General features: G+C 43.0%; 1 protein-coding gene and 1 long non-coding RNA gene across 2 annotated transcripts in view; one reads left to right on the forward strand and one right to left on the reverse strand.

The window, feature by feature from the left end:
- Nucleotides 1-24,492, forward strand: part of SOAT1 (sterol O-acyltransferase 1) — a 28,192-nt gene extending 3,700 nt beyond the window's left edge. Inside the window, exons 3-16 of the mRNA XM_027740571.2 lie at nucleotides 6,870-6,928; nucleotides 11,361-11,509; nucleotides 11,603-11,662; nucleotides 11,976-12,083; nucleotides 13,736-14,018; nucleotides 15,089-15,167; nucleotides 15,850-15,931; nucleotides 16,599-16,644; nucleotides 17,793-17,922; nucleotides 18,329-18,426; nucleotides 18,911-19,009; nucleotides 19,507-19,642; nucleotides 20,402-20,547; nucleotides 21,325-24,492. Coding sequence (XP_027596372.1) covers nucleotides 6,870-6,928; nucleotides 11,361-11,509; nucleotides 11,603-11,662; nucleotides 11,976-12,083; nucleotides 13,736-14,018; nucleotides 15,089-15,167; nucleotides 15,850-15,931; nucleotides 16,599-16,644; nucleotides 17,793-17,922; nucleotides 18,329-18,426; nucleotides 18,911-19,009; nucleotides 19,507-19,642; nucleotides 20,402-20,547; nucleotides 21,325-21,381 — 1,532 coding nt within the window. The 3' untranslated portion in view covers nucleotides 21,382-24,492. The remainder of the gene's footprint in view (nucleotides 1-6,869; nucleotides 6,929-11,360; nucleotides 11,510-11,602; nucleotides 11,663-11,975; nucleotides 12,084-13,735; nucleotides 14,019-15,088; nucleotides 15,168-15,849; nucleotides 15,932-16,598; nucleotides 16,645-17,792; nucleotides 17,923-18,328; nucleotides 18,427-18,910; nucleotides 19,010-19,506; nucleotides 19,643-20,401; nucleotides 20,548-21,324) is intronic.
- The window catches only part of LOC113998149, a 48,643-nt gene that overhangs the window by 18,033 nt on the left and 5,626 nt on the right, over nucleotides 1-24,984 (reverse strand). The window contains exon 2 of the long non-coding RNA XR_005564579.1: nucleotides 48-148. This is a non-coding gene — a long non-coding RNA (uncharacterized LOC113998149). The remainder of the gene's footprint in view (nucleotides 1-47; nucleotides 149-24,984) is intronic.

A 24,984-nucleotide genomic window follows, 5' to 3' on the forward strand; every position in this document is an offset into this window, starting at 1 on the left:
TTAAGTATGAGGCTTCTCAAGATTGAACAAAATGGTGTTTAACATACCTGACAGACAGGTGGAGGTAGGATGGCACAAGGAATGATTCTCTGCTCCTCTGGGGTTCTGTTGGTGTCAGGACGGCTCCCTTCTGTCCAGTCAACCTGGGCTGCCAGAAAACAGAACAATAAACAGTTGGGTTTGTATTCATTTGTTCTGTGGTCACCTTAAAAGTTATGTGGCTTGTAGTTGGCTTTGTGGAAAGGTCACTGCTGCCATGCCCTGTCCCATGGGTTGCAGGGACAGTTGTGTGGCACAATAAGTGGTTTTGCCTGTGGACTCTGTGACTGTCTGTAATTCCTGGTTTGTGCTGTACCACATTCCAGCCCGGTGATAAGGAGGTCAGCATTGAAACTGCAGCTTGTTTCCTTTCTCTTTGGGACACAGATTAAGCAAATAGCTAAAGTAGTTTATCACAATGTGCCATGTGAGTATAAGCTCCAAAACCCTGATGCCACTGACTCAAGGAGATAATTCTTACTGATATGCTTCTGAATATTGTCACTATTTCATAGTAGTCCTTTCAACTGAAACAGGAGTTGGAGCAAGTTTAAGTTTAGGACAAGTTAGATTTCTTCTTGCAAAAAAATACATTGGAGAGAAAGTCATCCCACAAACTGCTTGGAGAACTGGGATTTTAAGCTGATGGTAGTACAGTAATTTTAATTGGATCAAATGGGACTGTTTTAGAAAATTGCAGGGAGTTGGTGGCTACTGAAAAACAGTCATGATGGGTTTAGAAGTAGACTAGTACCTTTTTAGCCTTTTTTTATGTATGGAAACTCCTTAACTGTTATGAATGAATTTGAGTTCTTGCAAGGTTTTGGGTGAATAATAAATATAGCAGTGATAATTAGTGCTTGATACGTGGGTGTGCCTGTCTTTAAAGCTCTGTCCTTTCAACACCTCTTGAGATGTGGCAAAACATCACTGGAAGTGAGATACTGTGAGTGTGTAGCAAGTAAACATCCTGGGGTAGATCTCTTGAAAGTGTACTGAGCTCTCCTATGTGTCTGGTGGGTTGGCTTGGAACAGTGCAGTGTGGTTTTAATCCTGTACAAACTGCAGTGAAGGACAGCAGGGAGGAATCCTGGTTAGTTAAGACCAGGTGCATCTTACCTGCCAGCGTTGCTGCCAGTTGAGCAGAGGTGTCACAAAGTGTCACTGGTTTTTGCAGACTCTTTGCTCAGCACAGTGGTGGAGACAACAGGATTAACACGAGGAGGTAGGAGGCATGAGTCTGCTGCCTTGAGGCCTGGGAGGAAGATGCATCCCTCTGGTCAGAAATTCCTCTGTACAACGGGGTTAAATCAGCATCTCTATGACCCAAAGGTTGCAGCTTTATGAAGTTGAAGTGTGGCCTCTTCATAGTGGCCCTTTCTATGAAAGCAGGGCTGAGGTGGGAGAATTTCTCAAGAAGCAGCCATAGATGGTTTTTCTCTTTCTTTTGTCCTGGCTCTTCACATCTCAATAGCTGTTTCTAAGGCATTAGTGCTGATGTGTACAAAGGCAGTGTGTGGCTAATGATCTGCTGTCTGGCAACAGCCTTTTTATACTGTAGCATCTTAGCACTGGGTGTTGTAGAGAATTTTAGACAAGATGCATATTTGTTGCAGTCAAGGGATTCCAGCCAGGTCAAGAATGTATGAAAGTAAGTATTGTAGCATCTTTGTGGCAGTTATTTCTGTAGAAAGACAAAATCACTAACGTGATTACTCAGCCTTGATCCTCTCTGATTATAGCAAGCACAATCTGCTTTTTAACTGAAGAGTTAACATGTCAAGGGCCAATTGACTTGTTTCCAGAAGTGTGTGAACTTTCTACAGAAACTTCTGGACCTCTAACCCTTTCTTCATTGACTCAAATGCTTTGGCTGATATTAAATTGCTAAGAGGAATAATTTTAATACATGTACTGGCTTTAGAGCTACATTAGGTCTGCCTCTTCCATTGGTATAGTTGAGGTTACTTTTTTTCTTGCCTCATCAATGCTTCTGAAGGCTGTCTCCTTGCTTGGCTTGCAAGAGTGAAGAGTTTGTACTCAGGGACACCCAATTTTTTAGCAGTATTGTTTCTATTTTGTAATTATTCAGCCTGTAATTTCACTTTGACAGAGTAGCTGAACTTCAGTCTGATGTATCACTTCTCCTTTAATTGGCTCCAGTGTTGTAATTAAACAGCTAATTTGGTCCTGGCATAGAGTCAGCAGATGATCTGGGTGGCAATAATCCCTTGTCAAAAGCCAGGCCTCCTTAATAAAATTAGTCTTACGTGTTTTCAGCTGGAGATACATAAATATCAGACTGTTCTGCCTAGTGGGATATTGGTATCAGGCAGTCACTGGTTGGATGAAAACTCACTTGGAATGAGCATAACAGAAACTGCATGGGCAGATCTAAAAAGGTTAGAGATGACATGGATTCTCAGTGTGCATTCAGAGTTCTCTGAGATGCTCAGATGAGTCATTCAGAGCAGTAAAATGGTGGTTTTGGGGTCTGTCCTTGTTTCCCCAGAAATCAGGAAAGGATTAGAAGTGTCTCTGGAGGCTGATCTGCAAACAAGCAACGTGGCAAAGCTGTTTGGTGTGAGTAAGGCTGTTTGGTAATGCTGATCTTACAAAGGAGTTATCTTCCCGTGGAGAGGTTACTATCGATCATTCTCGGTGCGAAAGTTCACGGTGATGCACGAGTTGCATGTGCCCACTGATGGAGGAGGAGGAGGGAACTCTCGCAGCAATTTGGAAAGCTTTAGCCTCTGCTGTCTGACTCACAGTAGTAAGTGTTCAATGTATGAACAGGCTTTTTCTTGCAGATTAATGAATTTGGGATTAAGCTGCTTGAATTGAGTGTCTTGGATGTGTTTCTGAGAGATGGATCGAACAGAGCTGTTTTGTCTCGCTGGGTTCTGGCAATTTTGTGCTCTCATGTTTTGGAACCTGTGGATTAGGTGAAGGCTCAGCAGTTTTTTCTGAGGAGCCTGTAGACATGGTAGCATGATATAGAGAATGCAGATGTTTCTTCCCGCTAGTGAAGAGGCTGTTTCTGTCCCATGTACCTTCAGAAGTGACTTTTTAAGCTCAGTACCTTGTCCAGCTGCAGTGCAGTGTCCTGTGGCTTGTGCATTCTTTAAACAGGTCACCTGAGTCTAATGATAACTTGCCTCTATCTGCTGAGTGGCCAAAAAAATTACCGTAATTAAGAATAAGGCTCATTAGCATCAAATTATTAATGTGTGTTGTACCAGATATGGAACTCCTCCCCCTCTTTACAGCAGCCTTGCACTAGGTTGGCTTTAACACTGCTTTGCTTCAAGTAACATCTTTAGTGTTTTTGGAGAGGGAGCCTTTAAATCCAGGTGTCAGTAATGAAATCCTTCTGCCTATGTTGCTTTAACCTTTTGAATGGTCGGTTTCATGATCAAGAAATAAGTTGGTTTTTGTTGGATCCCAAGCTGCTGTACCAGTAGATCATGTGAATGGTTTCCTGCTCTAGTCATCTCAAATGTCACTTATATCTGTAACATGCAAGAGTAGGTTGAAAAAGGGACAATGAGATCCTTTAGGGAAGGTATTAGTCAGTCTTTTGTGAAACCAGAGTTGCTCAACTTCTCAACAATTAAGCAGCTTTCTCAATCTTCAGGTGATTTTTATTAGCCTGGTTTCCTATGGAAACAAAGTTTACATTCAAATTGCTCATTTGTTTTTTCTTCTGATTTTTGAACCTACTTGGAATTTGGGCTGTACAGAGAAGTCAGTCCTACAAGCATCGGTTTCTACAAGCCCAAGACAAGTGGTCAGCTAAAGACCTTGTTAATGTCTTTGCTGGTGGGAAGGCAACACAACTGCTGTTAAAACTTCTCCCCATAAGCAGAGCTCTTCCAAAGCAAACTCTGTTTCAGTGTCCTGTGAAATTGGCCACTATTTTGTACTAGTCTTCAAAGACAACTTTTTTATCACTTTGAATATATTTCCTGTTTTCTTAAGGCACATCTCAACTTCAAATGCAGAGATGTACTTGCTTGTATTGTGCAGCCCTAAGTCTATTTTTATAGTGCTGTTGGAATCCCAAAGTGATACAGAGGGATCCAGTCTTTGTTTTCAGGGTCAAAGGAAAGTGAAGATTTGGATTCTTTAGCAGTGCACATTTCCTTTTAGACTCAAAATCATGTGATGAATCTCTTCTCCAGTGACCTCACAGAACATGAGTGGCAGCTTGCACAACAGAGGATGAGTGATTAAAGAAGATGATGAGTTTGTGTGTTCTCTGGTATCTGCCTTGTGACACAGTTGAGTTTATGGGGCAATGCAACACAGCAGAATGAGTTGGTTTTCTTCTACAGGAGATCTTATTCTGGAAAAAATGTGACTAGCTCACAAGGGATTTTACTTTGTTGTATGAGATGCTTATACTGAAGACAGGTCTTGATTTTAAAACCTTTTAAAAGATGCTGTGTTTGTAGTCTATTCTGTGGTTAAATTAAGTGTCAGGAGGGACACTGCATACAGTTTAGCTGTTACAGCATCAGCAGGTCAGAGACTGGCCTTGTTTCCTGTGCAACCATTAAAGCTGCACATTTGATATAGGTAAAACTCCATCTTTAAGACCTTGTAGCCAAAAGGGGTGTTTTATTAATAAATACTATGCCTGGGTAGTTATAATAACTGAGGCTTCAGATGCAAGATCTGACAGGAAATATATGGTCAAAGCAGTGGTTGTTTTATTTTTAGGTTAGCTTACAAAGGAAATAGTGCAATTCCTAAAGTCTCACGTGTCCTGTCCACTTTGGCCGTGTTGGGTGGCTTCAAGAAAACTCGATAAGAGTCTTGAGGATTGGCAGCTGGATAAGAGACACAAATTCTTAACTTTTTGTGGGGAAAGGTTCATTAAACTCAGCAGCTCTGTCTGATCTAGCAGGTCAGCACGAGTGGGTTCTTTATACAGTAGTAATGGGAGGAAAGAAATTAGAATATAATTGTGGAATGACACGGTGAGTAGAGTCACTGAGCTGATATGAAGGGGATACAGTTCTGCTGCTCGTGGAACAACTTGATTTTTTTCTTTTCTTTTTTTTAAATTTATTGGGTGTGAATCCATTTTAGACCAGCAAAGTGCAGGAACTAAGTGGGTCAAGGGTATCTTAAATTTCTCTCTCAATTTGTTTTCCAAACTGCTGTTGTTCAGTAAGTGCATCAGCACCATGAGTTTAAATGCTGAGGTAATTTTTTTTTTGTCTTGGAGCTGAGATGCTTAGCAACTGGGAATTCTATTTTTGGAAAAATATATCTTTGCATGCAGCCAAAATTTGTGGTGTTAAGCAGCTTCCTTGTTTGTTGTTACATTAGAGAGCTTCTAAGTAATGGGCAGTTGTTGCTGTTCTTAAGTCTATATTTCGTGTAGTACTTTTTATAGACAAAAAAACCAGTCTTCCTGCCTGATTGATGGGAAGGGGAATTAATGCTGATAACTGAGCATAACTGCATGAGGGTAAAGCTTCTTGTTTTGTTTAACTCCAGTATTAAAATCAGAGTCATTTCTGAAGCAGGTCTTCCTAAGCTACTTAAAAGCAATTGCTCAAAACAGTTGCTCATAAGAGCACCCTGAGAATAGTGAGCATCACAGAAGCACTTGTGTCAATGAAAATGAAACCACATTTTGTGTGCAGGGGCTGTGCCCATACAAGGAGGCCACATTATGCACTGTGATAGTGCATGAATCTGTTTTCCTGCCATACAGCAGCACAACTTTGGCACCTCTTCAGCAAATCTGTGAGCTCATGCTTCCCTGGAATCTTATTAGGGAACCAGTTCAGTACCTTCTTTTTCTAGAAGTGGTAATGTTGTCTTAGAAACAAGTTGTAATCCCGGCTGTGTGTCTGTGTGTGAGGTAGTGCTGTAGCTATAATTGCCAAAGGATATGCACCAGGCAAGGTTTCTTGCAATCTTTTCACCCTGAGTAGTATTTTAGGGGGGTGGAGACTGCTGCTTTAGTCTTGCTTTTCCTCCATGTGCAAGACTCTGTTTTAAGTAACTTTATCTTCTGTGTTGTTCTTATTGGAGAGGGGAAACACCAGCTGGTGCTTGTCCTAAACCCTGACTAGTCTGAAATGCCTGATCTGTGAGTGCTGTTCCTCTTGATGTAAGAGACATCTTATGGGTATGCCAAAGAAAGGTGATATTTGAGGCTTTACCTATGTTAGTAATGATAAAAGATGATATTGATGGCATGTAAGACCTGACTGCTTAAGTGGTGAAACATATTGAGGAATACAGTCATACCAATATCTAGCACTTCTCCTGGGGGATGAAAGGAGTGGGAATATCCAGGTCTGAACACAGGATAATCTTCCAGCTTGCCATTCAGCCTGTCTTTAAGCTGATCACAGTATTTCACTGATAGCCATGACTTGACTGCCTTGTCTATTGGCAATGTAGAGACCTCCAGACAAACTAACCTTAGTCTGGTGTAAGATAAACCTCTGATAAAAGATCAGCACACTTGGATATGACCTTCTAAGGGTTGCTCTGATTGCTGCTTCAAGGCTGAATATGTTTAGGGACCTTGGGAAGATTTGCAGCGTTGCTGATGGAAAATAAAGCTTTCAAATATCCAGCATGTTATCAGCTGTTGACTGCCTTGACAGTTCTGTGACCCTAAAACACTTGGTCATAGTTTATGAACTTCCTGCAGCTTTGATTTGAGCTTAGTGGGACCTTATTAGAAGTCAGAAATACTGTTGAAAAGTTGGTGTCTGAGCTACTGTATGTTGTGCTTTCTGTGTTTTCAGACATGCCGATAAAATTGCAGATGTTAAATGTTTGCTTTCCTTCTTCAGGCCGTGTTGATGTCGACCACATGATAACAAGGAAAATGCAGCTAATAGCAGAAGCTGAGGTAAATATAATACTTGCTTGTGGGGTGGAGCAGGATAACTGACCCCCCAATGTTTTTTGGAGAGTCACTGACCCTGGAACACAAATATCCCCGTTCAGTCGTAGTTTGAGTGCAGTGACTTTTCCACAGCCCTCTTTCTCTGTCCTACTTGGCACAAGAGGGGTAGTGTTTATCCGATGTGGTTCTGTCTTCCTTGACCCCAATAGGTTGAAGTCCAGAGATAAGAATGAACTTTGAGACCTGTAAATAAAATGGAAATTCCCTTACCACTAACTTCTGGCAGTGTGATTATTAGCCAGCCTGCTTGCATATTTGAAATGCTCTGTGTCCTGCTATCTGCTGAATAAAGGGTATCCCACAACTTCTCTTGCCTTGGCTGTGGAGATGACCCTCCTGAGCCTTGGTCTCACTCCTGTCAGGGAACAATATCCTCAAGGAAAATAGCACCGGGTGTTTCTGACATCACCTGCATCTGTGTGAGCTGCCATTGTCTTAGATTACATTGAGGTGATTTATGCCCAAATTAAATGAAGTTGTCCAAACAATGAACTGCACCCTCCTTGTTAACCATTGTTTTGTGGCACTCATGTTCCTCAGGGCGAATCGTCCTGCACTCTTGCATCATTTTATTGCAGAGAGTTCCGTGGTAAAGATGAAGTAATCTAATTGTTCCAGCTTTTTGTGAATAGTAGGGAGCAAATACTTAGAGAAAAAAACACCTTGCACCTTTGAGATGTTTTCCTGTTTAAAAGTCTTTTTTTTTTCTACCTCTATAGGTGGTAATTTATATCAAGTGTAACTAAAGGGGTTTTAAATGTCTTCTGCAAAGGGTGCTTTTTGTGCTGAAACTCCTAAAATTCAACCCATTAGAGGGATAGTCACCTTGGAATTTTATTTTGCATATTGTGCTCTCCTGTTTATCCTTACTGAGGACATGGGAGATCAAGCCTTGTAACTCTTCTCTGCAGACAAAACAGCCACTGTTAATCACTGTGCTGGCAATGGATGTTTGCAGGAGAAAGCTTTCACTGTTAAGCACATGAAGCTTTGAAAGTTCCAGGGAGCAAGGGGACAACTTGATCTTGGATTTCTTTCTTCAGGAGTGTTCCTTATTTATCTTCTTGTTCCTTTTTTTTTTTTTCTGGCCACCAGTTTTGAGACACACTAGTTTGCAGACAGAGTGATCTCTTATTTGCCAAGAGAATCCTAAGAAAACAGCAGGACAGTGGTGCTTTAGTTGCTGAAGTTTCTCCCAAAACAGGGGGAGTTCAGGTTTTAAGCCCTGAGTTAGGCAGCTTGTAGATTTATTTAAGGTGCCTCAAAGCTACAGTAATAGAGGTAAGGTTGAGGAAAAAACCTACCTACTGCAAAATACCTGAGAATTCCTCGAGTGGCAGGCCCTTTTGTTGTGTGAACCACTGGACAAAGGCTTGGATTGCAGTTCCTCTTTTCTGTGATAGGTATCTGAGGTCTAGGCAGATGCTTGGCTTGTGAAAAGCCTGGTCACTGACAACTCCATAGATATAAATAGGATTTGCAGGAGCTGGAAGTCATGCATAAGGAGGCCTTCAGGCACCTTCAGTCCAGTCTGGAAGTCCTTTGCTCATCCTAAACTGAGTTGAGAAGGGTCTGCTCTGTCACTTGGTCAGGGCTGGCTGTTGTCACGTTCCAGTGACCAAAATTACTAAATCTGTTAGAATGAGTAAAATGCTGGGGAATTGATGCAACTTTAAGCCACAGGGTTACTTCCCTCAACTTTCTCTGACTTCTCATCAATTATTGGCCAGCTTCTGCTTTTTATGGCATAGCATTCTTTTCATGCTTGTTGGTTTGTAATTACAGTTACTGGCGAGTGTCTGTACTCTAGTTGTATTTTATTTAATCTATTGAGAACTCATGCCCTGCTCTCCCAGTCCAAACACCTGCATGTGTTGGTATCAGCCCTGGAGGAGGCAACCTCAGCAGAGTGCCAGCTAAAGGGAAGAGGTACTTCAAGGAAAATACCATGTTAAACTCTCCCGAGAAGAGATTAGGCTGAAAAAAGGGGAGACACTGTAAAAAAAAAAAAGAAGACACTGTTTTGCTGGGAATGAATAGTGCTTTGTTTGGCATAGGAATTTGAGCACTCCAAGAGGAGCAGGAATTTCTCTTTTGGCTTTTTTAGTAGGGATATGTGCATGCATGCTGTAAAATTAGGCTGTACTAGAGAGCACAACTGTCTTCTGTTACAGGTTGTATTCCCAAGTATTCAATATTTGGGTTTTTTCCTCCTGTTTGTAAAGGAACAAGTCCATATCTCTTGCCTCCCAGAAAAGCAATATCTAAGAGTAGCCAGATCCTAAGAGCTTCTGTTTTGTTAAGCACTGGTGAAGTTTATTTATTCTATACTGGAAGCTGCTGAACAGAGGGAAGATGTTTTTTGAAGTTAAATATTAGTCTGCTCCTTTGCCTACTGCAACATTTGTTTCAAGAGATCTCTCTGGATCTGACTACAGTGGAACAGGAGGAATGGAGAGTTCTGATCTACCTTGGCCTCAGGGTCTTCCAGTTTTACATGGGCTTACTTCAGATTGTCCTGTATTTTCTGCCAGAGAGTTAAACTTGCTTTCTTGGCTGTTGTTGCCCTAGACAGGAGCATTTTGTAAGAATACGTCATCTGATCTTGTATTTTATAGAATCATGGAATAGTTTGGGTTGGAAGGGACTTTAAGGACCATCTCATTCCAGCCCCCCTGCCATGGACAGCAACACCTCCCACCTAGACCAGGTTGCTCCAAGCCTCGTCCAGCCTGGCCTTGAGCACTTCCAGGGATGGGGCAGCCACAGGCATTCTGTGCCAGTGTCTCAACACCCTCACAGGGAAGAATTTCTTCCTAATATCTAACTTAAATTTCCCTTCTTTCAATTTGTACCCATTCCCTCTTGTCTTGTTACTACAGTTCTGATGAAGAGTCCCTCTCTGGCTTCCCTGTGGGCCCCTTCAGATACTGGACAGTTGCTCTGAAGTCTCCCTTGGAGCTTCTTTTCTCCAGAAACTTTTACTTTGCAAACTTATGAGAAAGTAGAAAGGAGTGGGGAATTCTGAAGGTGGTCAGAGAAACACACGTGTTTCTTAAGCAGCGGAGCAGTGGGAAAACTATATGAAATAATACGTAATTATCATGTAGGAAGACTTGGACCTTGAATCTGGAGGCAAACTGGAAAAATCCCAGGCAAAGGATGGTCAGATAAATGTTGCTAGTAGACACTTGCATAAAGAAAACCAAAAACAATATGCAAATTATGTTTGAAATAAGTTATAACTCTTAAACCACTTCACAAATCTCAGGGTCCTCTCTGTATGTAATAAGAGAGTTTGCACCACAACAGAAAGGAATCCAGAGCTCAGTGTGGCACTTGGTGCAGAAATAAGTAACTCTGAACATTTTATCATTAAGTTTCTCCTAAATGCATCGAGTTTTAAAAAAACTGCTTGGGAGATCAGGTCTTTGAAAGTTCATGTTATGAGACTGAATAGCAGATTGAACTATATTGCAGACAGGAAAATACAGGAATTAATTACACATACTAGATTCAGGCGGGACAAAAGGGATATGAAAACATCTTGGCATTTTACAGTTTGCCTTTTGAAGAGGAATTATAGCCCTTTTCTGTATAACTTATTATTTGGAGGGTTAAGTAATGTTTTTCTTTCTAGAAATGAAGCTCTATCAGGTGAAGAAAGCAGGCTTTGACCAGGATGGCCTGTGCTTTATCCACAGCTGATTAGCTCCTTTTTTTTGCACTGTATCAGTGCATTTTGCCAAAAAATGGTGAAGGAGATGCTTATCTATGGTTTTTCATGCACCTGAAGAAGCCAAGGTCTCTAGTGAACCAGATACTTCAGAAGTTGCCTTTGTTAAAGTGAGAGATGAAAAATATGAATAGGCTATAAATGGTGCAACTTTGACATAAGTGGCTCTTAATAGAGAAGACAACCTGTATAAAGCTGTGAGAAGAAAAGGGAGTGTAGGAGATTGAACTGGAATATTTAATCCCACGAATTCTTGAACTTGTTGGTTCCCAGTTTTGTGCACTAAGGATATGCCTCTGGTTAAAGCTGAGAAATGTTTTCTGGGACTCATGTTTTAAGTTGACACTATAACATATGAGAAACACCTGCCACTGCAGACATGTGTATGAAGATCAGTATGTTTACTTTGTTTCTCTGTGTTGCATCTGATAGAGAAACATAAAGGTTATTCAAAGTCCTGAGGTGTGTGAACAGGCCAGGATGAGCCCCTGATCTTGTCCAAGCAGGCTCCAACTGTTGGCAGGAATGTTTTCTTGGTGCCTTGCTCTGTCCTGTGCCGGGATAAACAGGAATATAAATATTTTATGAAAATGTATCCAGCAAGTTAAATGATTTCATGCTCTGTTTTTACTCTGTCAGCAACTGAAGCCAGCTTTTATGAAGGAGGTGGACAGTCACTTCACAGAGTTTGTGAACAGCTTGGTGGCAAAATCGGCGCTGCTGGATTCCTCCTCTCCAGCCTCCCTCTTCCCAGCTTCCTGCTCAGAGAAGGAATTGCACAAAGCCAAGTAAGCCAGTTTTAACTGTTCCTATAACAAGGTTATGTTTCCTGGAGGCTTTATTTCCTTTTTTGTCTCAAATGTTCTCCTCTTTTTTTGCAGGAACTCGAGGGCCCCTCCAGAACACGGGAAGATCTTTACTGCCAGGAGGTCCCTCTTGGAGTGAGTAACTTAACTTCATATTTTCCATCAAATTGACTGAAAATACCCTTGATAGCAAATTAAAGAGCCTGTGCTTTGGGGTGCTTTCCCTACCACCACCCACAGCCTTACATTCAATCCCATGTGGACTAATCTGCTCAAACTTCTCTGTTTCTCTCTAAAACATCTGTACTACAGCTTGCAGGCTTCCCCAAATGTAAACCTTAATTACAGCCCTCTCAATCCCACTGGGATAATGGCTAATTATCCTTTGTCTGAGGATGAAGTGAGGACTGGCACCCAGTTTGTATGTTAATTTTCGTCTCTCCCTTAGTGAACTGTTTGAAGTGAGTCACATCAGGACAATCTACCACATGTTCATCGCTCTCCTCATCGTCTTCATCCTCAGTACACTTCTAGTAGACTTCATTGATGAAGGAAGGTAGGAATGCTTTGGAAACACAGGGACAAGGGTTGGGAAATGCTTCCAGAGCTCCAGAGGTACAGGAAGTAGCAGAATGGTGCAGAAAGAAGGGGGAATCCTTCCTTTGGGTGTTTTTGGATGGAGGGGTTTCAACTTGACATAGACTATATGCTGGAATTCCTGTTGAGGGGGTATGATCATTTCAAATTGGATAGCTAAATATTAGGAAAATACTACAAATTGATGTATTACATGGGAATTGTGGCCAGCACACTTTGGCCTAATGTGCTTAGTTCATCACAAGGCTGGCAAAAGGGAATGTGGACTACTTTAGCCGAACATCTCTAATGAGAAGGTAGCTTTCAGCTGCTTGTGTTGCTTGAAGAAGGACTCTGTTTAGAGAAACTTTAAATACTTCAGCAGTCCTTCCTCTGTTTAAAAATGACAGCTCTGGAACACTGTACTTATGCTTAAATAAAAATAGAACTTTGTTTTTCCTGGGGAAAAAATCTCAAGGATGTTGGCACAGCCTCTGCTAAGATAGTGCTTTGTAGGTAGCCAGTTGTGGAAAAAAATTGTGAAAGACTGCTTTCCTCACACTTGGTTGTTGCTTAAATAGTGTTTTGGCAAGCTGTATCTCATGTACACAATGAGGATTATATGTTTATCTTGCTGATTATCTGCTCTTTGGTGTACAAAACCAGAGCTGTATCTTGATTATAATCACTGTCCCCCTTGTCTGGGTATAAGAACAGACTTATGTGCCATTGAATGTTTAGCTGATCCTAACTTACTAGTGTATGGACACCGGGGAGAATTGGTATTTACCTCTAAAATCCCTGATTACTTAAAAAAAAAATTGCTGTGGCTTTAGCTAGATCTGATCATTTGGGTTCAGTTTGCAATTGAGCTACCACATGAGAGCAAATACTTTTTGTTGGTGTACTCTGTGCTATCATCTCCTCTGATCTTAGTTTAGAAGAGCTGCTTACTGTAGGAGTAAGCTCTGGTGACTGATAGTCAAGTTGAACATCCTTTTGTTTATGTCCTTATGTATTAAGCTTGAATAATGGACTGAAGTACCTGGTGCACACCAGTTGGATATATTTGGACTGACCATCTAATGACCCTGAGCCTTTTGGGTAACTTCTAAACTGAATCCATGTGGAATGCCCACAGATCTCACAAAGCAGGATTAAACTAGATTTGAGCGGTGCCTGTTAAAATACCCCATGCCTATAGAGGTGGGGAAAAAGCCTCTTTAGGTGTTAAACTCCTGGGAAGAACTGATTCTCAGTGGCCACGTCCTGGGAGTGTTCCCCAAAAGCTCTTTTGGACCCTGGTTCAGCACTGGATCGTTTAGTCACGTGCTTGTTCTTAGCAGGGATGAGCTTGAGCATATTCTTAAAGCACATGCTGATCTTAAAGATGTGCTTAATTAAGCCCTGTGGGGCTTAATTATGTGCCCTGATGGCATGAGTCCTGCATTTATGTTCTGGTATTACTTGAGAGTGGTCACTTAAAGCTTGCTATTGCCATGGTCACTTCTGTCCCAACTGTCAAACAATTATGATCTGGAAGGTTTGTGTTTTGTAGCCACTTAGTGGACGAGAAGTATTTCTAATCAAACAATGGACACTGAATATTGTGTCTTTCCTTGTGCCTTCTAGGCTGGTCCTAGGATTTGATCTCCTGGTCTTCGTTTTTGGAAAGTTCCCAGTTGTCTTCTGTACTTGGCTGTGCATGTTCAGTGCCACAGTTGTCATTCCATACAACCTTTTTGTCTGGTGGGCCCAAGGCTACTGCAGTTCCTCCCATCGTGCAATCCACTCTTTCTTCTATGGGATGTTGTTCACACTTTTCCAAATAGCTGGGCTTGGCTTTGGACCAACCTATGTTGCTGTAGCCTATGCTCTGCCTCCAGCTTCTCGTTTTATTGTCATACTGGAGCAGGTAAGTCCCTACCCTGTATCTTTGGACATATTGAATTTCATTTTCGAAATGGAAAGGGTCCTTTTCCCTAAAATGTTACTTTTATTTGTTAAAGTAAGCCAGGGCTGTGGTTTGAGTTTGTCTGTGACTTGAGAAAGAGTAGACAGTACACTTAATTTTGACCTGGAAACCACTTGTGGGTTTTTACCCTCTATTTAAGATTTTACTGTGTTTTTTTTACTTCCGGGCTGAAATTCCATTTATTTCTAGTTGTCTTGTGGATGCTAAGTGCTTAAAACAAATTTTAAGAACATGTTGTGCCATGGTTCACAAGGAAGCTGTAACATTCCTCTTTAAAAAACAAAACCCAAAAAAAGCAAGAACACAGTTGTCAAGTGGTTCCTGTTTCCATTTCTGTTCCCAAGAAACAAGTGTCTTTGCTCTGCAGTCAGAACTTCATTGAACGTGGGTTTGTTTTTTTTTTTTTGCAGTGGTGGGGAAGCAGGGGAAGGGTACAAAAGTGATCTGGTCAGACCATCAGGTTAAAAGAAGGATGGTCAGAGATGAGTGTAGCTTTAAGAATTAACCTTGGACTGGCCCTCCTTTTGGCTCTTCAGTGTTAAAGCAAAAAATAAAAACCCTGCTCTGCAGTTGTGCACTATTTAATATGGCACCACCTTATCCCCAGGTAGTGGTAATTGCTGTACAACACAATTCAAGGATTTATTTTCAAGACATTGAAACATCCTGGCCTACTGAAATGGATAGGGGGTTTCCCTTTGATTTTAAGTTAATGTTAGCTGGTTAGTGACTTGCTGGTGTTATTCAGGGTCCTTGTGTATGTAGTGATCCTGTGAGCATAAATGAGATGTTTTGACTCTCCTGAGCAGTGACTGTTACTGCAAGTTTCACTTTGCAGAGTTTTAAATTCATGTCAGTTAAACAGGCTTGTTTGTGGAGGAAGTAACTGTTTACTCCTTCTAGAAGGAGTCAATTGCAGAAAAAGGTGTTGAAGGTGTTGCTGTAAAATGTTTGATCCAGTCTTTATTGGAAAGTGAGAGTATTAAGCTGCTGATCTCTTGGCCTTCCAGGTCCGTCTTGTTATGAAGGCTTATTCCTTCATCCGGGAGAATGTACCCAGAGTCCTGTCCTCTGTGAAGGACAAGTCCAGTGAGTAACTTGCCTTCTACTTCATTTTACAGCAGGGCATAGCCAGCTCTAATTTCCCCTGCATTACTTTAAGCTGCCCTCATGAGCTGGAGAGGTGGGATTTGAATAGGTGACTTGGGATGGGGAGGTCAAAGGGCTCTGCATCATAATTTCAGCCTGAACCTTTTCATTGGGTGTTAGGCTATGAACGTAACTGTTGTTCAGGTCTAAGTCATCTCTGGATCTGAAGTCTCTGTTCTGTAGACTCCCTATTTCTGCTTTTAGGAGCAAAAAGTATTTGGAGGTTGCCAGCCCACCTCCAGCTTAGTGTTCCAGTTGAAATGACAGCAGTTGCAGAATAGAAACTCTTTAAGCAAGATATGCTAGAGCTGAACTGAACCCATGTGTTGATACAGGCCTTACAGCTTCATCTTCCCTAAGAGGAAAGGAAATGTGATACCAAGGTGTTAGCAGCTAGTTAGTTAGTTACCCTCACTTGTTAACTGGGCTTCATGGTGGGGAGACTCCATCTCAAAGGTCTACTTGTTTTATTCTCTGTAAATCCCATCCCTTTAGTTCCAGACTGAGGTTTCTGAGGTGATAAGGGTTCTGTGTTGTGAAAGGGTACTGGGGAGACTGAACTGTCATTAGGCAAAAAGATTGCCGAGTGTTCTTTTTGTTTTTTATTTCCCCCTCTTCCCAGGCACAGTACCTATTCCCAGAATCTCTCAGTACCTGTACTTCCTCTTTGCTCCCACCCTCATCTACAGAGACAACTATCCCAGGTAACGTGAGCAACAATAGAACATGAAAGTAGTCTGAAAACTGAAGCCAACATTAAGCATCCCTGGATGTGATCAATTAATGAGCGAGAGCTTTCATAAAGATGTGGTTAAACCAGTAACCTGGCAAGGGCAGGGCTTGCTCCTGGAAACTTACTCTAATGCTCATAGTATTTTGACTTTACACTTCTGCTTTTATTTCCTTGGGAAACGCACTTGAAGTGAAGCAAATAAAGAACTTGCTACAGATCATCTAGTGATGGACAGTTCCTGCAACAGGCTTGTGTGTTTTATGTGGTGCTAATAAGCAGCCCTGTTTTGAGGGGAGAGGTTGAAGCCTTTAAAAGTGGGAACTCCCAAACTTTTCTGCACGTTGCTGGCTTGCACTTTGGCAGTGTGAGGTCAGCAGTCCTTTGGGCAGATCCCCCCTCCTATGTAACTTTGCAGTGCTGCCCTCCAGATACCTTTCCATTTATGGAATTGCTATAATTGAAGGCGAGGAACCAGCAGTTTGGGCAGACATCCCCTTAGATGTCAGGAGATTGAGATTTCTGGAATTCAAAACCCAGCTTTTTTCAGAGAATAGGACAGTAAAATCAGTAATTGAAGGGGAGGGGTTTGCTGCTTTGAGGTCCTACTTAGCTATGGTATCATGTGTTCTTTTCCCTAGGAATCCCATGATAAGATGGGGCTACGTAGCCACCAAGTTTGCACAGGTGAGTAGTGCAGCTTTCTGCAGAGTGCACTTTTGGAGATGATGTGAGCTGTGTGGCTCAACAGCTCTCCCTTTGGCATTAAATCACTCTTTACTTGGTGTGGGCTTACCAGAAAAGAATACCTTTTAGTGACTAAAAAAGAAACTGTGATCTTGGTGCACTAGTGGTTGTGTCAAAGAAAGAAAAGAAATTAAAAGTCTTTACCTAAACAAGCCTTTAGACTCTATTCCAGATAAAAAAGCTCTGTGTGTGTGTGTGTGTGTGTGTGTGTGTGTGTGTGTGGAGCAATACCCATGCACTGGCCTTCTTTCTTTACCCTGATTGTAGTGCACTGGCACAGCTGCCTCCCTGCAGATACTCAGAGCAATTTATGAAATAATGAGGCCTGGAGTCCAAACCTGCAGTGCTTATTTGAGCTTAAGGTTGACTGGTTCTTCACATTTGTGGCCACGAGCTTCAAAAGCTTCTTGTGGATGTGTTTCCAAGCAATGGATTTGTGTGACTGAAACCTTTCCTGTCACACAGTGTGTTCTTGGTTTAAAAAGCAAAACAATGTAAAAAAAAAAAAAAGGGCAGCACAAACAGGCCTCTGGCTGCTTTGCTCTTGGACTAAAGAGGGTGACAGAGTACACACCTGCCTTCCAGCAGAGCAGTTAAACACTGACTTGCATTTTGACCTCAGCATCCAGAACATGTGTTCATGAGCCAGAGAAAGCCTGAGGTGGTTTGGCCTGTAATGTCCTTTGGGATGAAAGAAAAGTAAGATTTAATATTAGATTTAAGTACAGTAAGTATTTTTCAATTATTTCTGCCCTTGTCTTGGACCTAGATCACAGGCTACTTCCCTCACTCTGGCATTGGCACATGTCTTTTGTGTCACAGCTTGTGAGTTGATAGGACTGGGAGGAACTGACAGCTGCTGGAGTAGAAAAGACAAGTTGATTTTGCTGCTGGCTGTCAGTGAGCTACCGGGGTTGCTGTGGCTTACTTTGTGCCTGGATCCTTAGGGAGGTTTATTGGCAGCAATGTAAAATAAATTATTTTGGCTTGTGTTGGCAGCTGCTGTTCTCTCCTGGAGCTAGAAAGTGGTAATGTGTTAATTGTGTATTTCTCTTACAAAGTCAGACTTTTGGGTATTTTTGTTCCAGGTGCTTGGTTCACTTTTCTATGCCTACTACATCTTTGTGAGACTCTGCATTCCTCAGTTTCACAACAGTAGCCAAGAAACCTTCAATCTTCGAGGGCTGGTCCTGTGCATCTTCAACTCCATTCTGCCAGGTAAGGCCTGAGTCCATGAGTGACTGTTGCCTTTGTGGGAGAGATGGGAGGGAGAAGTGCTTCATGTGAGATGTATTCATGGCAGGCAGAGATCAGCAAAGGAGGTCTTGTGGACAGATTTCAGCCTTACAGTGTTAAACTTCAGAATCAGCAGCACAAAATAAAAGCTGGGCTTTGAATTTAACTGTCTTCGAAGTTGTAGGCTCTGTGGCAGCCTTGCTGTTGCTCTCTGGGTTAAACATGGCCTGGTGTGGTGAGAAACTGGAACACTTCTATGCTACCTGTGCAAAGCAGTAAATCTCATCTGTGCCAGTGCCTGTAAGAACAGCCTTGACTGTGTTATGTGCTCTTGCTTGTAGCTGAGAGAAAACACTACAAACCCAGTCTGCATCTCCCTTGTTTCCAGGTGTACTGATTCTTTTCCTGGTGTTCTTTGCATTCCTGCACTGTTGGCTCAACGCATTTGCCGAGATGCTGCGCTTTGCAGACAGGATGTTCTACAAGGTAAGAACCAGCAGTTTTAGCATATAAAGCTTCTAAAAGTCATTGTCCTGATGAAAAGGAAAGAGGAGGAAACTGAAGATTGTTTTACCAAACAAAACATCCATGGGATTTCGCTTTTGTGCTGTTAAAGCTCAAGTTTGTTGCTGTGCTGTAGAAGAGATTTGATTTCTGCTTGGCAGTCTGAGTTGCTTTAAGGTGCTACACCCTGTGCACAAACAGAACCAGCCACCAGATCTACCCAGTAGCTCCACTAGCACTGTTTTTGTTCTTTTATCACGTCAGCCACCTGCAGTTTGGGATAAAACCTAACTTGGTATATTAAAGTAGAATGTTGAAAGTGCAATGGAAAGTGTTTTTTCATAGCCAAATTGATACGTTAGCTTGGTGTTATTCTGTTCAGTATTTTTCAATTTGATGTCCTAGAAAAGCCCTGTAGAATGGTTTATACTTAATTAGATTTATAGTCTTTCAACTGTGCTTTCAGGACTGGTGGAATTCCACATCCTATGCAAACTACTACCGAACCTGGAACGTGGTAGTGCATGACTGGCTCTATTACTATGCCTACAGGGACTTCCTTTGGGTGAGTAACAAGCAGATGTATTCTTTTGTTAATTAAACACTTAACTACTGGGCAAAACAGTACCTTTGTCAAGGTGCAGCATCCCTGTCCATTTAGAAGCATGAAAATGTCTCACCTCAGCTGTTGTTGGTATCCACTGTGCTTTTTAGAGAGATCCATTGCTCATTTCCAAGTCCTTGATGTGTGCAAAATGTGGGTCTGAGATGTAGGAATGCAGGGATTGACTCAGAGCTAGAACTCACATTACTGTTTTGATGAGCTATGGTAAGATATTTCGTCAGTGGGCTCAATCTGAGAACCTATGCAGGAGACCAGAAACGTGCCTGAGGAAAACCACCTAAACCCCAAGGTGCTCTGTAAAGCGCTTAGCATTTCATGTGTGCCTCTTGGCTGGAGGAGGCCCTTCTTAGCTCAGGAAAAAAGAATAAATGTTGCAGCAAACAAACATAACCCACATCAGAGTAGCTCCTAATACTTGGTATTCTCCTCTCTTCCAGTTTTTTGGTAAGAAGTTCAGAGCAGCGGCTATGCTGTCTGTCTTCACTGTATCAGCTGTTGTGCACGAGTATGTCCTGAGCATCTGCTTTGGCTTCTTCTATCCAGTTCTCTTTTGCCTGTTTACATGCTTTGGAGGTAAGTGCCAAGGAAGAGAGTATGAGAGTGGGCTGTGGGTGGTTTGGTTTTGTTTTTTTTTAAAGCATATTTTGCCCTTCTGATAATGATCCAGTTGTTCTTTAGGCACTAACACACAGGACTGTTTCTTGTCCCAGGGTTGCAACTGTGTGTCCAACTTTTGTGACCTTCAGCTCAGTAGTTATATATCTACAGACACACAGAGGATTTTGAAGCTTTGGACTTAAATGAAGAAGGCATTGGTGAAGAGGAAGAGAGCCCTGTATGATATACTGCTGGTCCTGTGGGACTGCACATAGTTTAATAGCACAGCTTCTTCTTTGCTGAGCTGCAGCTGAATTGCTGTGTGTCAGCAGGTTGTAGGTCTTCCTCTCCAAAGTCATAGTGTAAGACAGGTATTACTCTGCTACTACATTGGGGAAGAGCCTATTTAGAAGTTGGAGCTCTGGCATTTCATTTTGGGTTTTGAGGTAGAGGGCTCTAATAATCTCTAGGCCACCTCTGCCATGTCTTGTCACCCATGTAGCACAGATATTGATCCCCAGAGGCATAAGCTGGGCCACCTTGTTGGCAAATAGTAGTTGCTCTGTTACCAAGCATAATCAGATTTTCTTGCACTATACTGACCTCATGGAGCGGCCTTGTTGCTCCAGAGGTGAAGTAAGAAGATGAAGGGAGGGGAAGATCCAGTGAAATCAGTTGATCTTTGGTTCTTGAGGTTTGCCTCTGAACAATGCTTCTGGTTTCACCTCTTTCCAGTGGTCTTCAACTTCACCCTCAATGACCGTCGGAAAGGGCCCATCTGGAATGTGCTCATGTGGACTTCCCTCTTCCTGGGCCAAGGTGTCATCATCTGCCTCTACAGCCAGGAGTGGTATGCACGCCAGTACTGCCCTACGGAAAACGTGAGTGACACACCTTTCCTGTGGGATAACCGAGGGGCTGGCCCTGTCTTGCTGTGGGGACATGGCAGAAGTTACATGGCACGAGGCTTTTTGGCAGTGAGCTGCAGCAGTTCTGTAGGAGCTGCTCAGTCTACAGGCTCCCTAACAGAAGTGCTTTCAGTAGTGCTCTCTCTATGCTGGTAGTATTTCACTGCTTGAAACGGAGGGGGGTTTTCCCACATTTCTGTGGATATAAACCACTATGCTAAACCTCATTTAGGCTGTGGGGATGGAGGTCAGGAGAAACTTTCATGGGAGGCCCACAAAAACTGTGGCTGTCGTGCCTCTCCCAGGCTGGAGTGGGTGGCAGTGAGAAATGGTTGCCTGTAAATGGTCAATTTGGGGGTTTGTTGGGGTGTTTTCTCTGACTTGTAACTCCTTTCCTTGAGTACTAGACTCTGTTTTACATAAAACTTTCTGCTGTACTAGCTGATTTCAGTTTTAACTGAAGGTATCCTCAAGCAACCCCTATTTTGATTCTCCTCAGTTAAGAGTTTGCCATTGTAAATGACTTGGCTTCTTGATACAACGTGCTGCTGGGCATGCATTTATCTGATGCATGAGGACTTGTGGCTGTAGCTGCACTTCCAGGCACTGTTTAGCGAGGGTTAGAACAGGGTTCCAGGGTGTAGACGTGTGGTTTGATCTTTCCTCCTGGGGAGGTTTGACTTCAGGGGCTCACACCACAGCTGGGCCTGTGGGCCTGTGACTAACTCACTGCTTCTCCATGTTTTGCAGCCCACGTTCCTGGACTATTTAAAGCCACGCTCGTGGTCGTGTCATACGAAGATGTGAAAATGGTGTCCTCTGGCCATGTCGTCACAGAAAACCAGAGTTGTCCTCCAAGTATTTGGACCAGTGATCTAACTCACTACAGACTTTTTCTAAGGGAAGTTGTGCCTCCTGATTATTGGGGAGAAACTGTAATTTTTTTTAAACGTTGCTGGAGCAAACCAGTTGACCTGGATTGCAACAGACTTCATAGGCAGCATCTATTACATGCTGTCCCACTTTGAGCCATTTCCATGCCAGTAAAACATTGAGCTGAAGGTGGAGTCTACTGGAATCCTACTCATCCAGGGGTCCCCCCAAGTTGCTGCTTTTCTGGACAAGAGGCAAGCTAGTCAGATTTGCTGGTAGCTCATTGTTGGCATCCGTCCATCTTCCTTAGCCATCCCTCTGCAGGTTTTTTTTCTCCCTTTTGGTAACGGGGTGTCCACAAACCTTCTGTTCTTTGTGATCCTGCCTGCCTCTGTGACAAGTGGCAGAGCAACAGCGTGTTTGCCTTCTTGCTCTGAAGATAGCCAAAGTATTCCTGGCTGGCTTTGAACTGTGTTCCATGTGTGTTGGCTGCCAACAGATATAAAATGGGCAGAGGGAGAGGGGACTGTCAGTGTGCTTGTGGCTGCGTTGCAGTCAGGTTTGGAAGCAGGGCATGGTGTGGGCAGTCTTTATATGACTTTTTACACTGAAAATTTGTGGTTTATCTGTATTCATTTAGTTCCCAACTGTCTTACAGCATTTTTGTTCTCTGAAGGCCCTTGTGACTTGAGGAGTAGTTTTTCTTCTTGCTTTTCCTTTCTCCTGCTCTAGATAATCAATTCTTTCAACATGATTAACTTGTAAAAGAGCTTTTACTTTAATTTGGCAGGTGCTTTGAGGTATAAATACGGTTGTGAAGGGTTTCTTTACTAAGAAAGACTTGAAATACTACAAGCCAACTGTAAGAAAATGGGATCAACATTACAGGTACATGGCCCACTCTCATTTGGCCACGTGTAGCTCAGCACCTTGGTGCCACTTGCCCACATGTGTTGCAGCAGCTTCTAATGCTGGGGAATGAAGATCAACTGAACCTTGACTTTGGTGAAGAGGGTCACCTGATAGAGATACCTTAACTTTGGTGACAAAGATTTCAGAATTTTTCAGATGTTCTTTATTGGCACATTTTGGTGACAGTGTTTCCATACTGACCTACAGCTCTGGGTATTTGACACCAGCAGTATTGGGACAGCTGATGGACTTGTCTCCCAAACCACTTCAGACGCTCTTTTGGGCTTCTGTTTTCGCTAACCTGAGTCAGAAGTAATTTCATGGGAGAAATTAAACTCTTCCAGGTGTTGAGTCTTCAGTAAGGAGTCCTGCTCTTGAGAAAGGACATTCGTTGTCAGGGCAAATTTGCCAAATAGTGTTTGCGTGTGTGGCTCTCCTCTGACAATAACTCCTGCTAGAAATTGCTAGTTGAAATGGTTGAGGTAATTTCAGAGGAAGAGGTTCACGTATATACTCAAATTTGGCAGTGTTAGTTAATAAAATCCTGAGAATTAAATGGATTACTTTATCCTCATTCAGCTTGAGTAATCCTATATCTTTCACATACCTTTTGTGGGAGGAAAGAACAGAAGTTCTGGAACAAGTAAGCTTCCTTATTGAAAAAGACAAAATCCCCACCCTTTGGCTAAACAGCTTTGTCACCTCCTTGGCATAGGATGAAACTCTGTCCAGTTCTTTTTCATTTGGTGCTCAAAACACAGATTTAACTGCACTCAAGGGGGGGTGTGATGGATTAGGGACTTGGCTTGTTGTCTTCTTGCCTGTGTCAGGTCTTGGTACTGTCTCAGTGTTCTCAAAAGGAGACCAAACCCTGGTGGTGGCTCACTTTGTGCCCAGTTTTAGTGTTGCCCTCACAGCTGGCACTGTCAAATGCCCAAAAGGAACATCAGCATTTACTGTGTCAGCATCTTCACTGTTTGATGCCTCGGGGCTTGACCATCTGGCAAGCAAAAGGCAACCAGAAAGGGATGCTCAGCTGTTGGCACTAGTCTTAGTTTTTGACAAGTTGAGGTTTTTAGCCTTGTAGATCAAGGTATCTGGCAACCATGCTGTCAGGGCATTAACAATTTGGATTACTTTCAATTCTGTGGGTTTTTTTTAATTGCTTCTGAATGTGGGCTTATTTTCATTTTTCTTAAGAGTGCTGGAGGGGAAATACTAAGTCTTTTGCACATTGCTCATTTAATTAGAGTCAAGTATACCATGCTGGAGTTTTCTTAGGCTGTGAGTCCCAGACCTAGCAGTCCAGTGTTCTGGTCAATAAGGAGGATGCGAAGGTTCCCACCTGCCCTTTACAAGTACTTAATATAATATATACTGTTTCCTGTGGTTCTTGCCAACACAAGGACTGTGCAGCTTGCTTCCATGGTAACTCCCTCACTTATGAGGTGGGAAGCCTCCAGCATTGGAATGGCAGCCAGTACAGCTGCAGCTCCTTGCTCAGTAACCTCACAAAAATCAGTATTAATACAGCAAATGCATCCTGGTTTTCATGCAGAAAACAATTTGTTCTTGGGAAGACCGAACCTCTGTGGAGCCCTCATGCCTAGTAGGTCCTTTCTGTCGGGGTGTTTGGCTTCCAGCCTCCAGGGGTGAAGCAGTCCTGCATCTGAGCTGTGAGCTGTGTGCTCTCCCATGGCAGCCATCCAAGTACAGCGTGTGCTGTGTGCCATGGTGTGAGCTGGGGCAAATCCCGATGGATTTTTTTCAGGATGGAATGGCATGGATTGCTTGAACCTGCTGAAGGGAAACTGAACTGTTGGAGCTTCTGCTGTCAAACACAGATGGGCTGGAAGGACAGCAGATTCAAGGAGTCCATGTGCTCTGTGGCATCAGGATGATGAGCTGGCTCCCTGTGGTACCTCTGAGCCAGCCTTGGCTCATCCCTTCTCCTGCTGCCTCCAGCCATGGGGCCCCTTCCCTGGTGGTGGCAGAGGACAGCCTGGCCTTGGCCCTGGCGCCAGCCATTCCATGATACACCCTGTACTGTGTTCTGTCACGCACAAGAGCTGTTTATAATCTACTGTATTACAGCAGTCAAAATATATTTTGCTATTAGGGGAGGAAAAAAAATTGCCTTGGCCTGTTTTTTCTCTGAGGGTCCTGGTTTGGGGGGAGGAGTTACAGGAGGGCACAGGGAATGGTGATGGGGACAGAGTAAGATATGTGGGGTTGCTCTCCTGGGAAGGTGGTTGCTGTGGGGAGACATTGGGAATTGCCTTGTGGAGGAAGGGAGGGAGGGAAGCCTGAAGCTGCCCATGCCCAGAGCTCCAGGGAGTCCCTGGCACAGCCACCTCCTGGATGGGGCTGCAAGTGTCCTCTCGCTTTCCAAGGGCAGGGATGGGATAGGGATGGAGCCAGTCATGCTGTGGCAAACCCAAGCCTGGAGGTACCAGGCAGGATCATAGGATGGTAGTGGGGAGGAGACCTCCTTGGCTGGGTGCAGGGGGAGGAACTTTTACACAAGTCCTTCTTCACGTCCTGGAAAGCAGCAGGAAACATCCGAGGGAAGTACCAGGTAAGAAGGGTAGTTGGGGGTTCCTAAGCTGCCTATCAGCCATCACA

The sequence above is a fragment of the Pipra filicauda genome, unplaced genomic scaffold, assembly GCF_003945595.2.
Source record: "Pipra filicauda isolate LSUMZ 115617 unplaced genomic scaffold, ASM394559v2 scaffold114_size2234877_pilon, whole genome shotgun sequence".
Lineage (NCBI taxonomy): Eukaryota > Metazoa > Chordata > Aves > Passeriformes > Pipridae > Pipra > Pipra filicauda.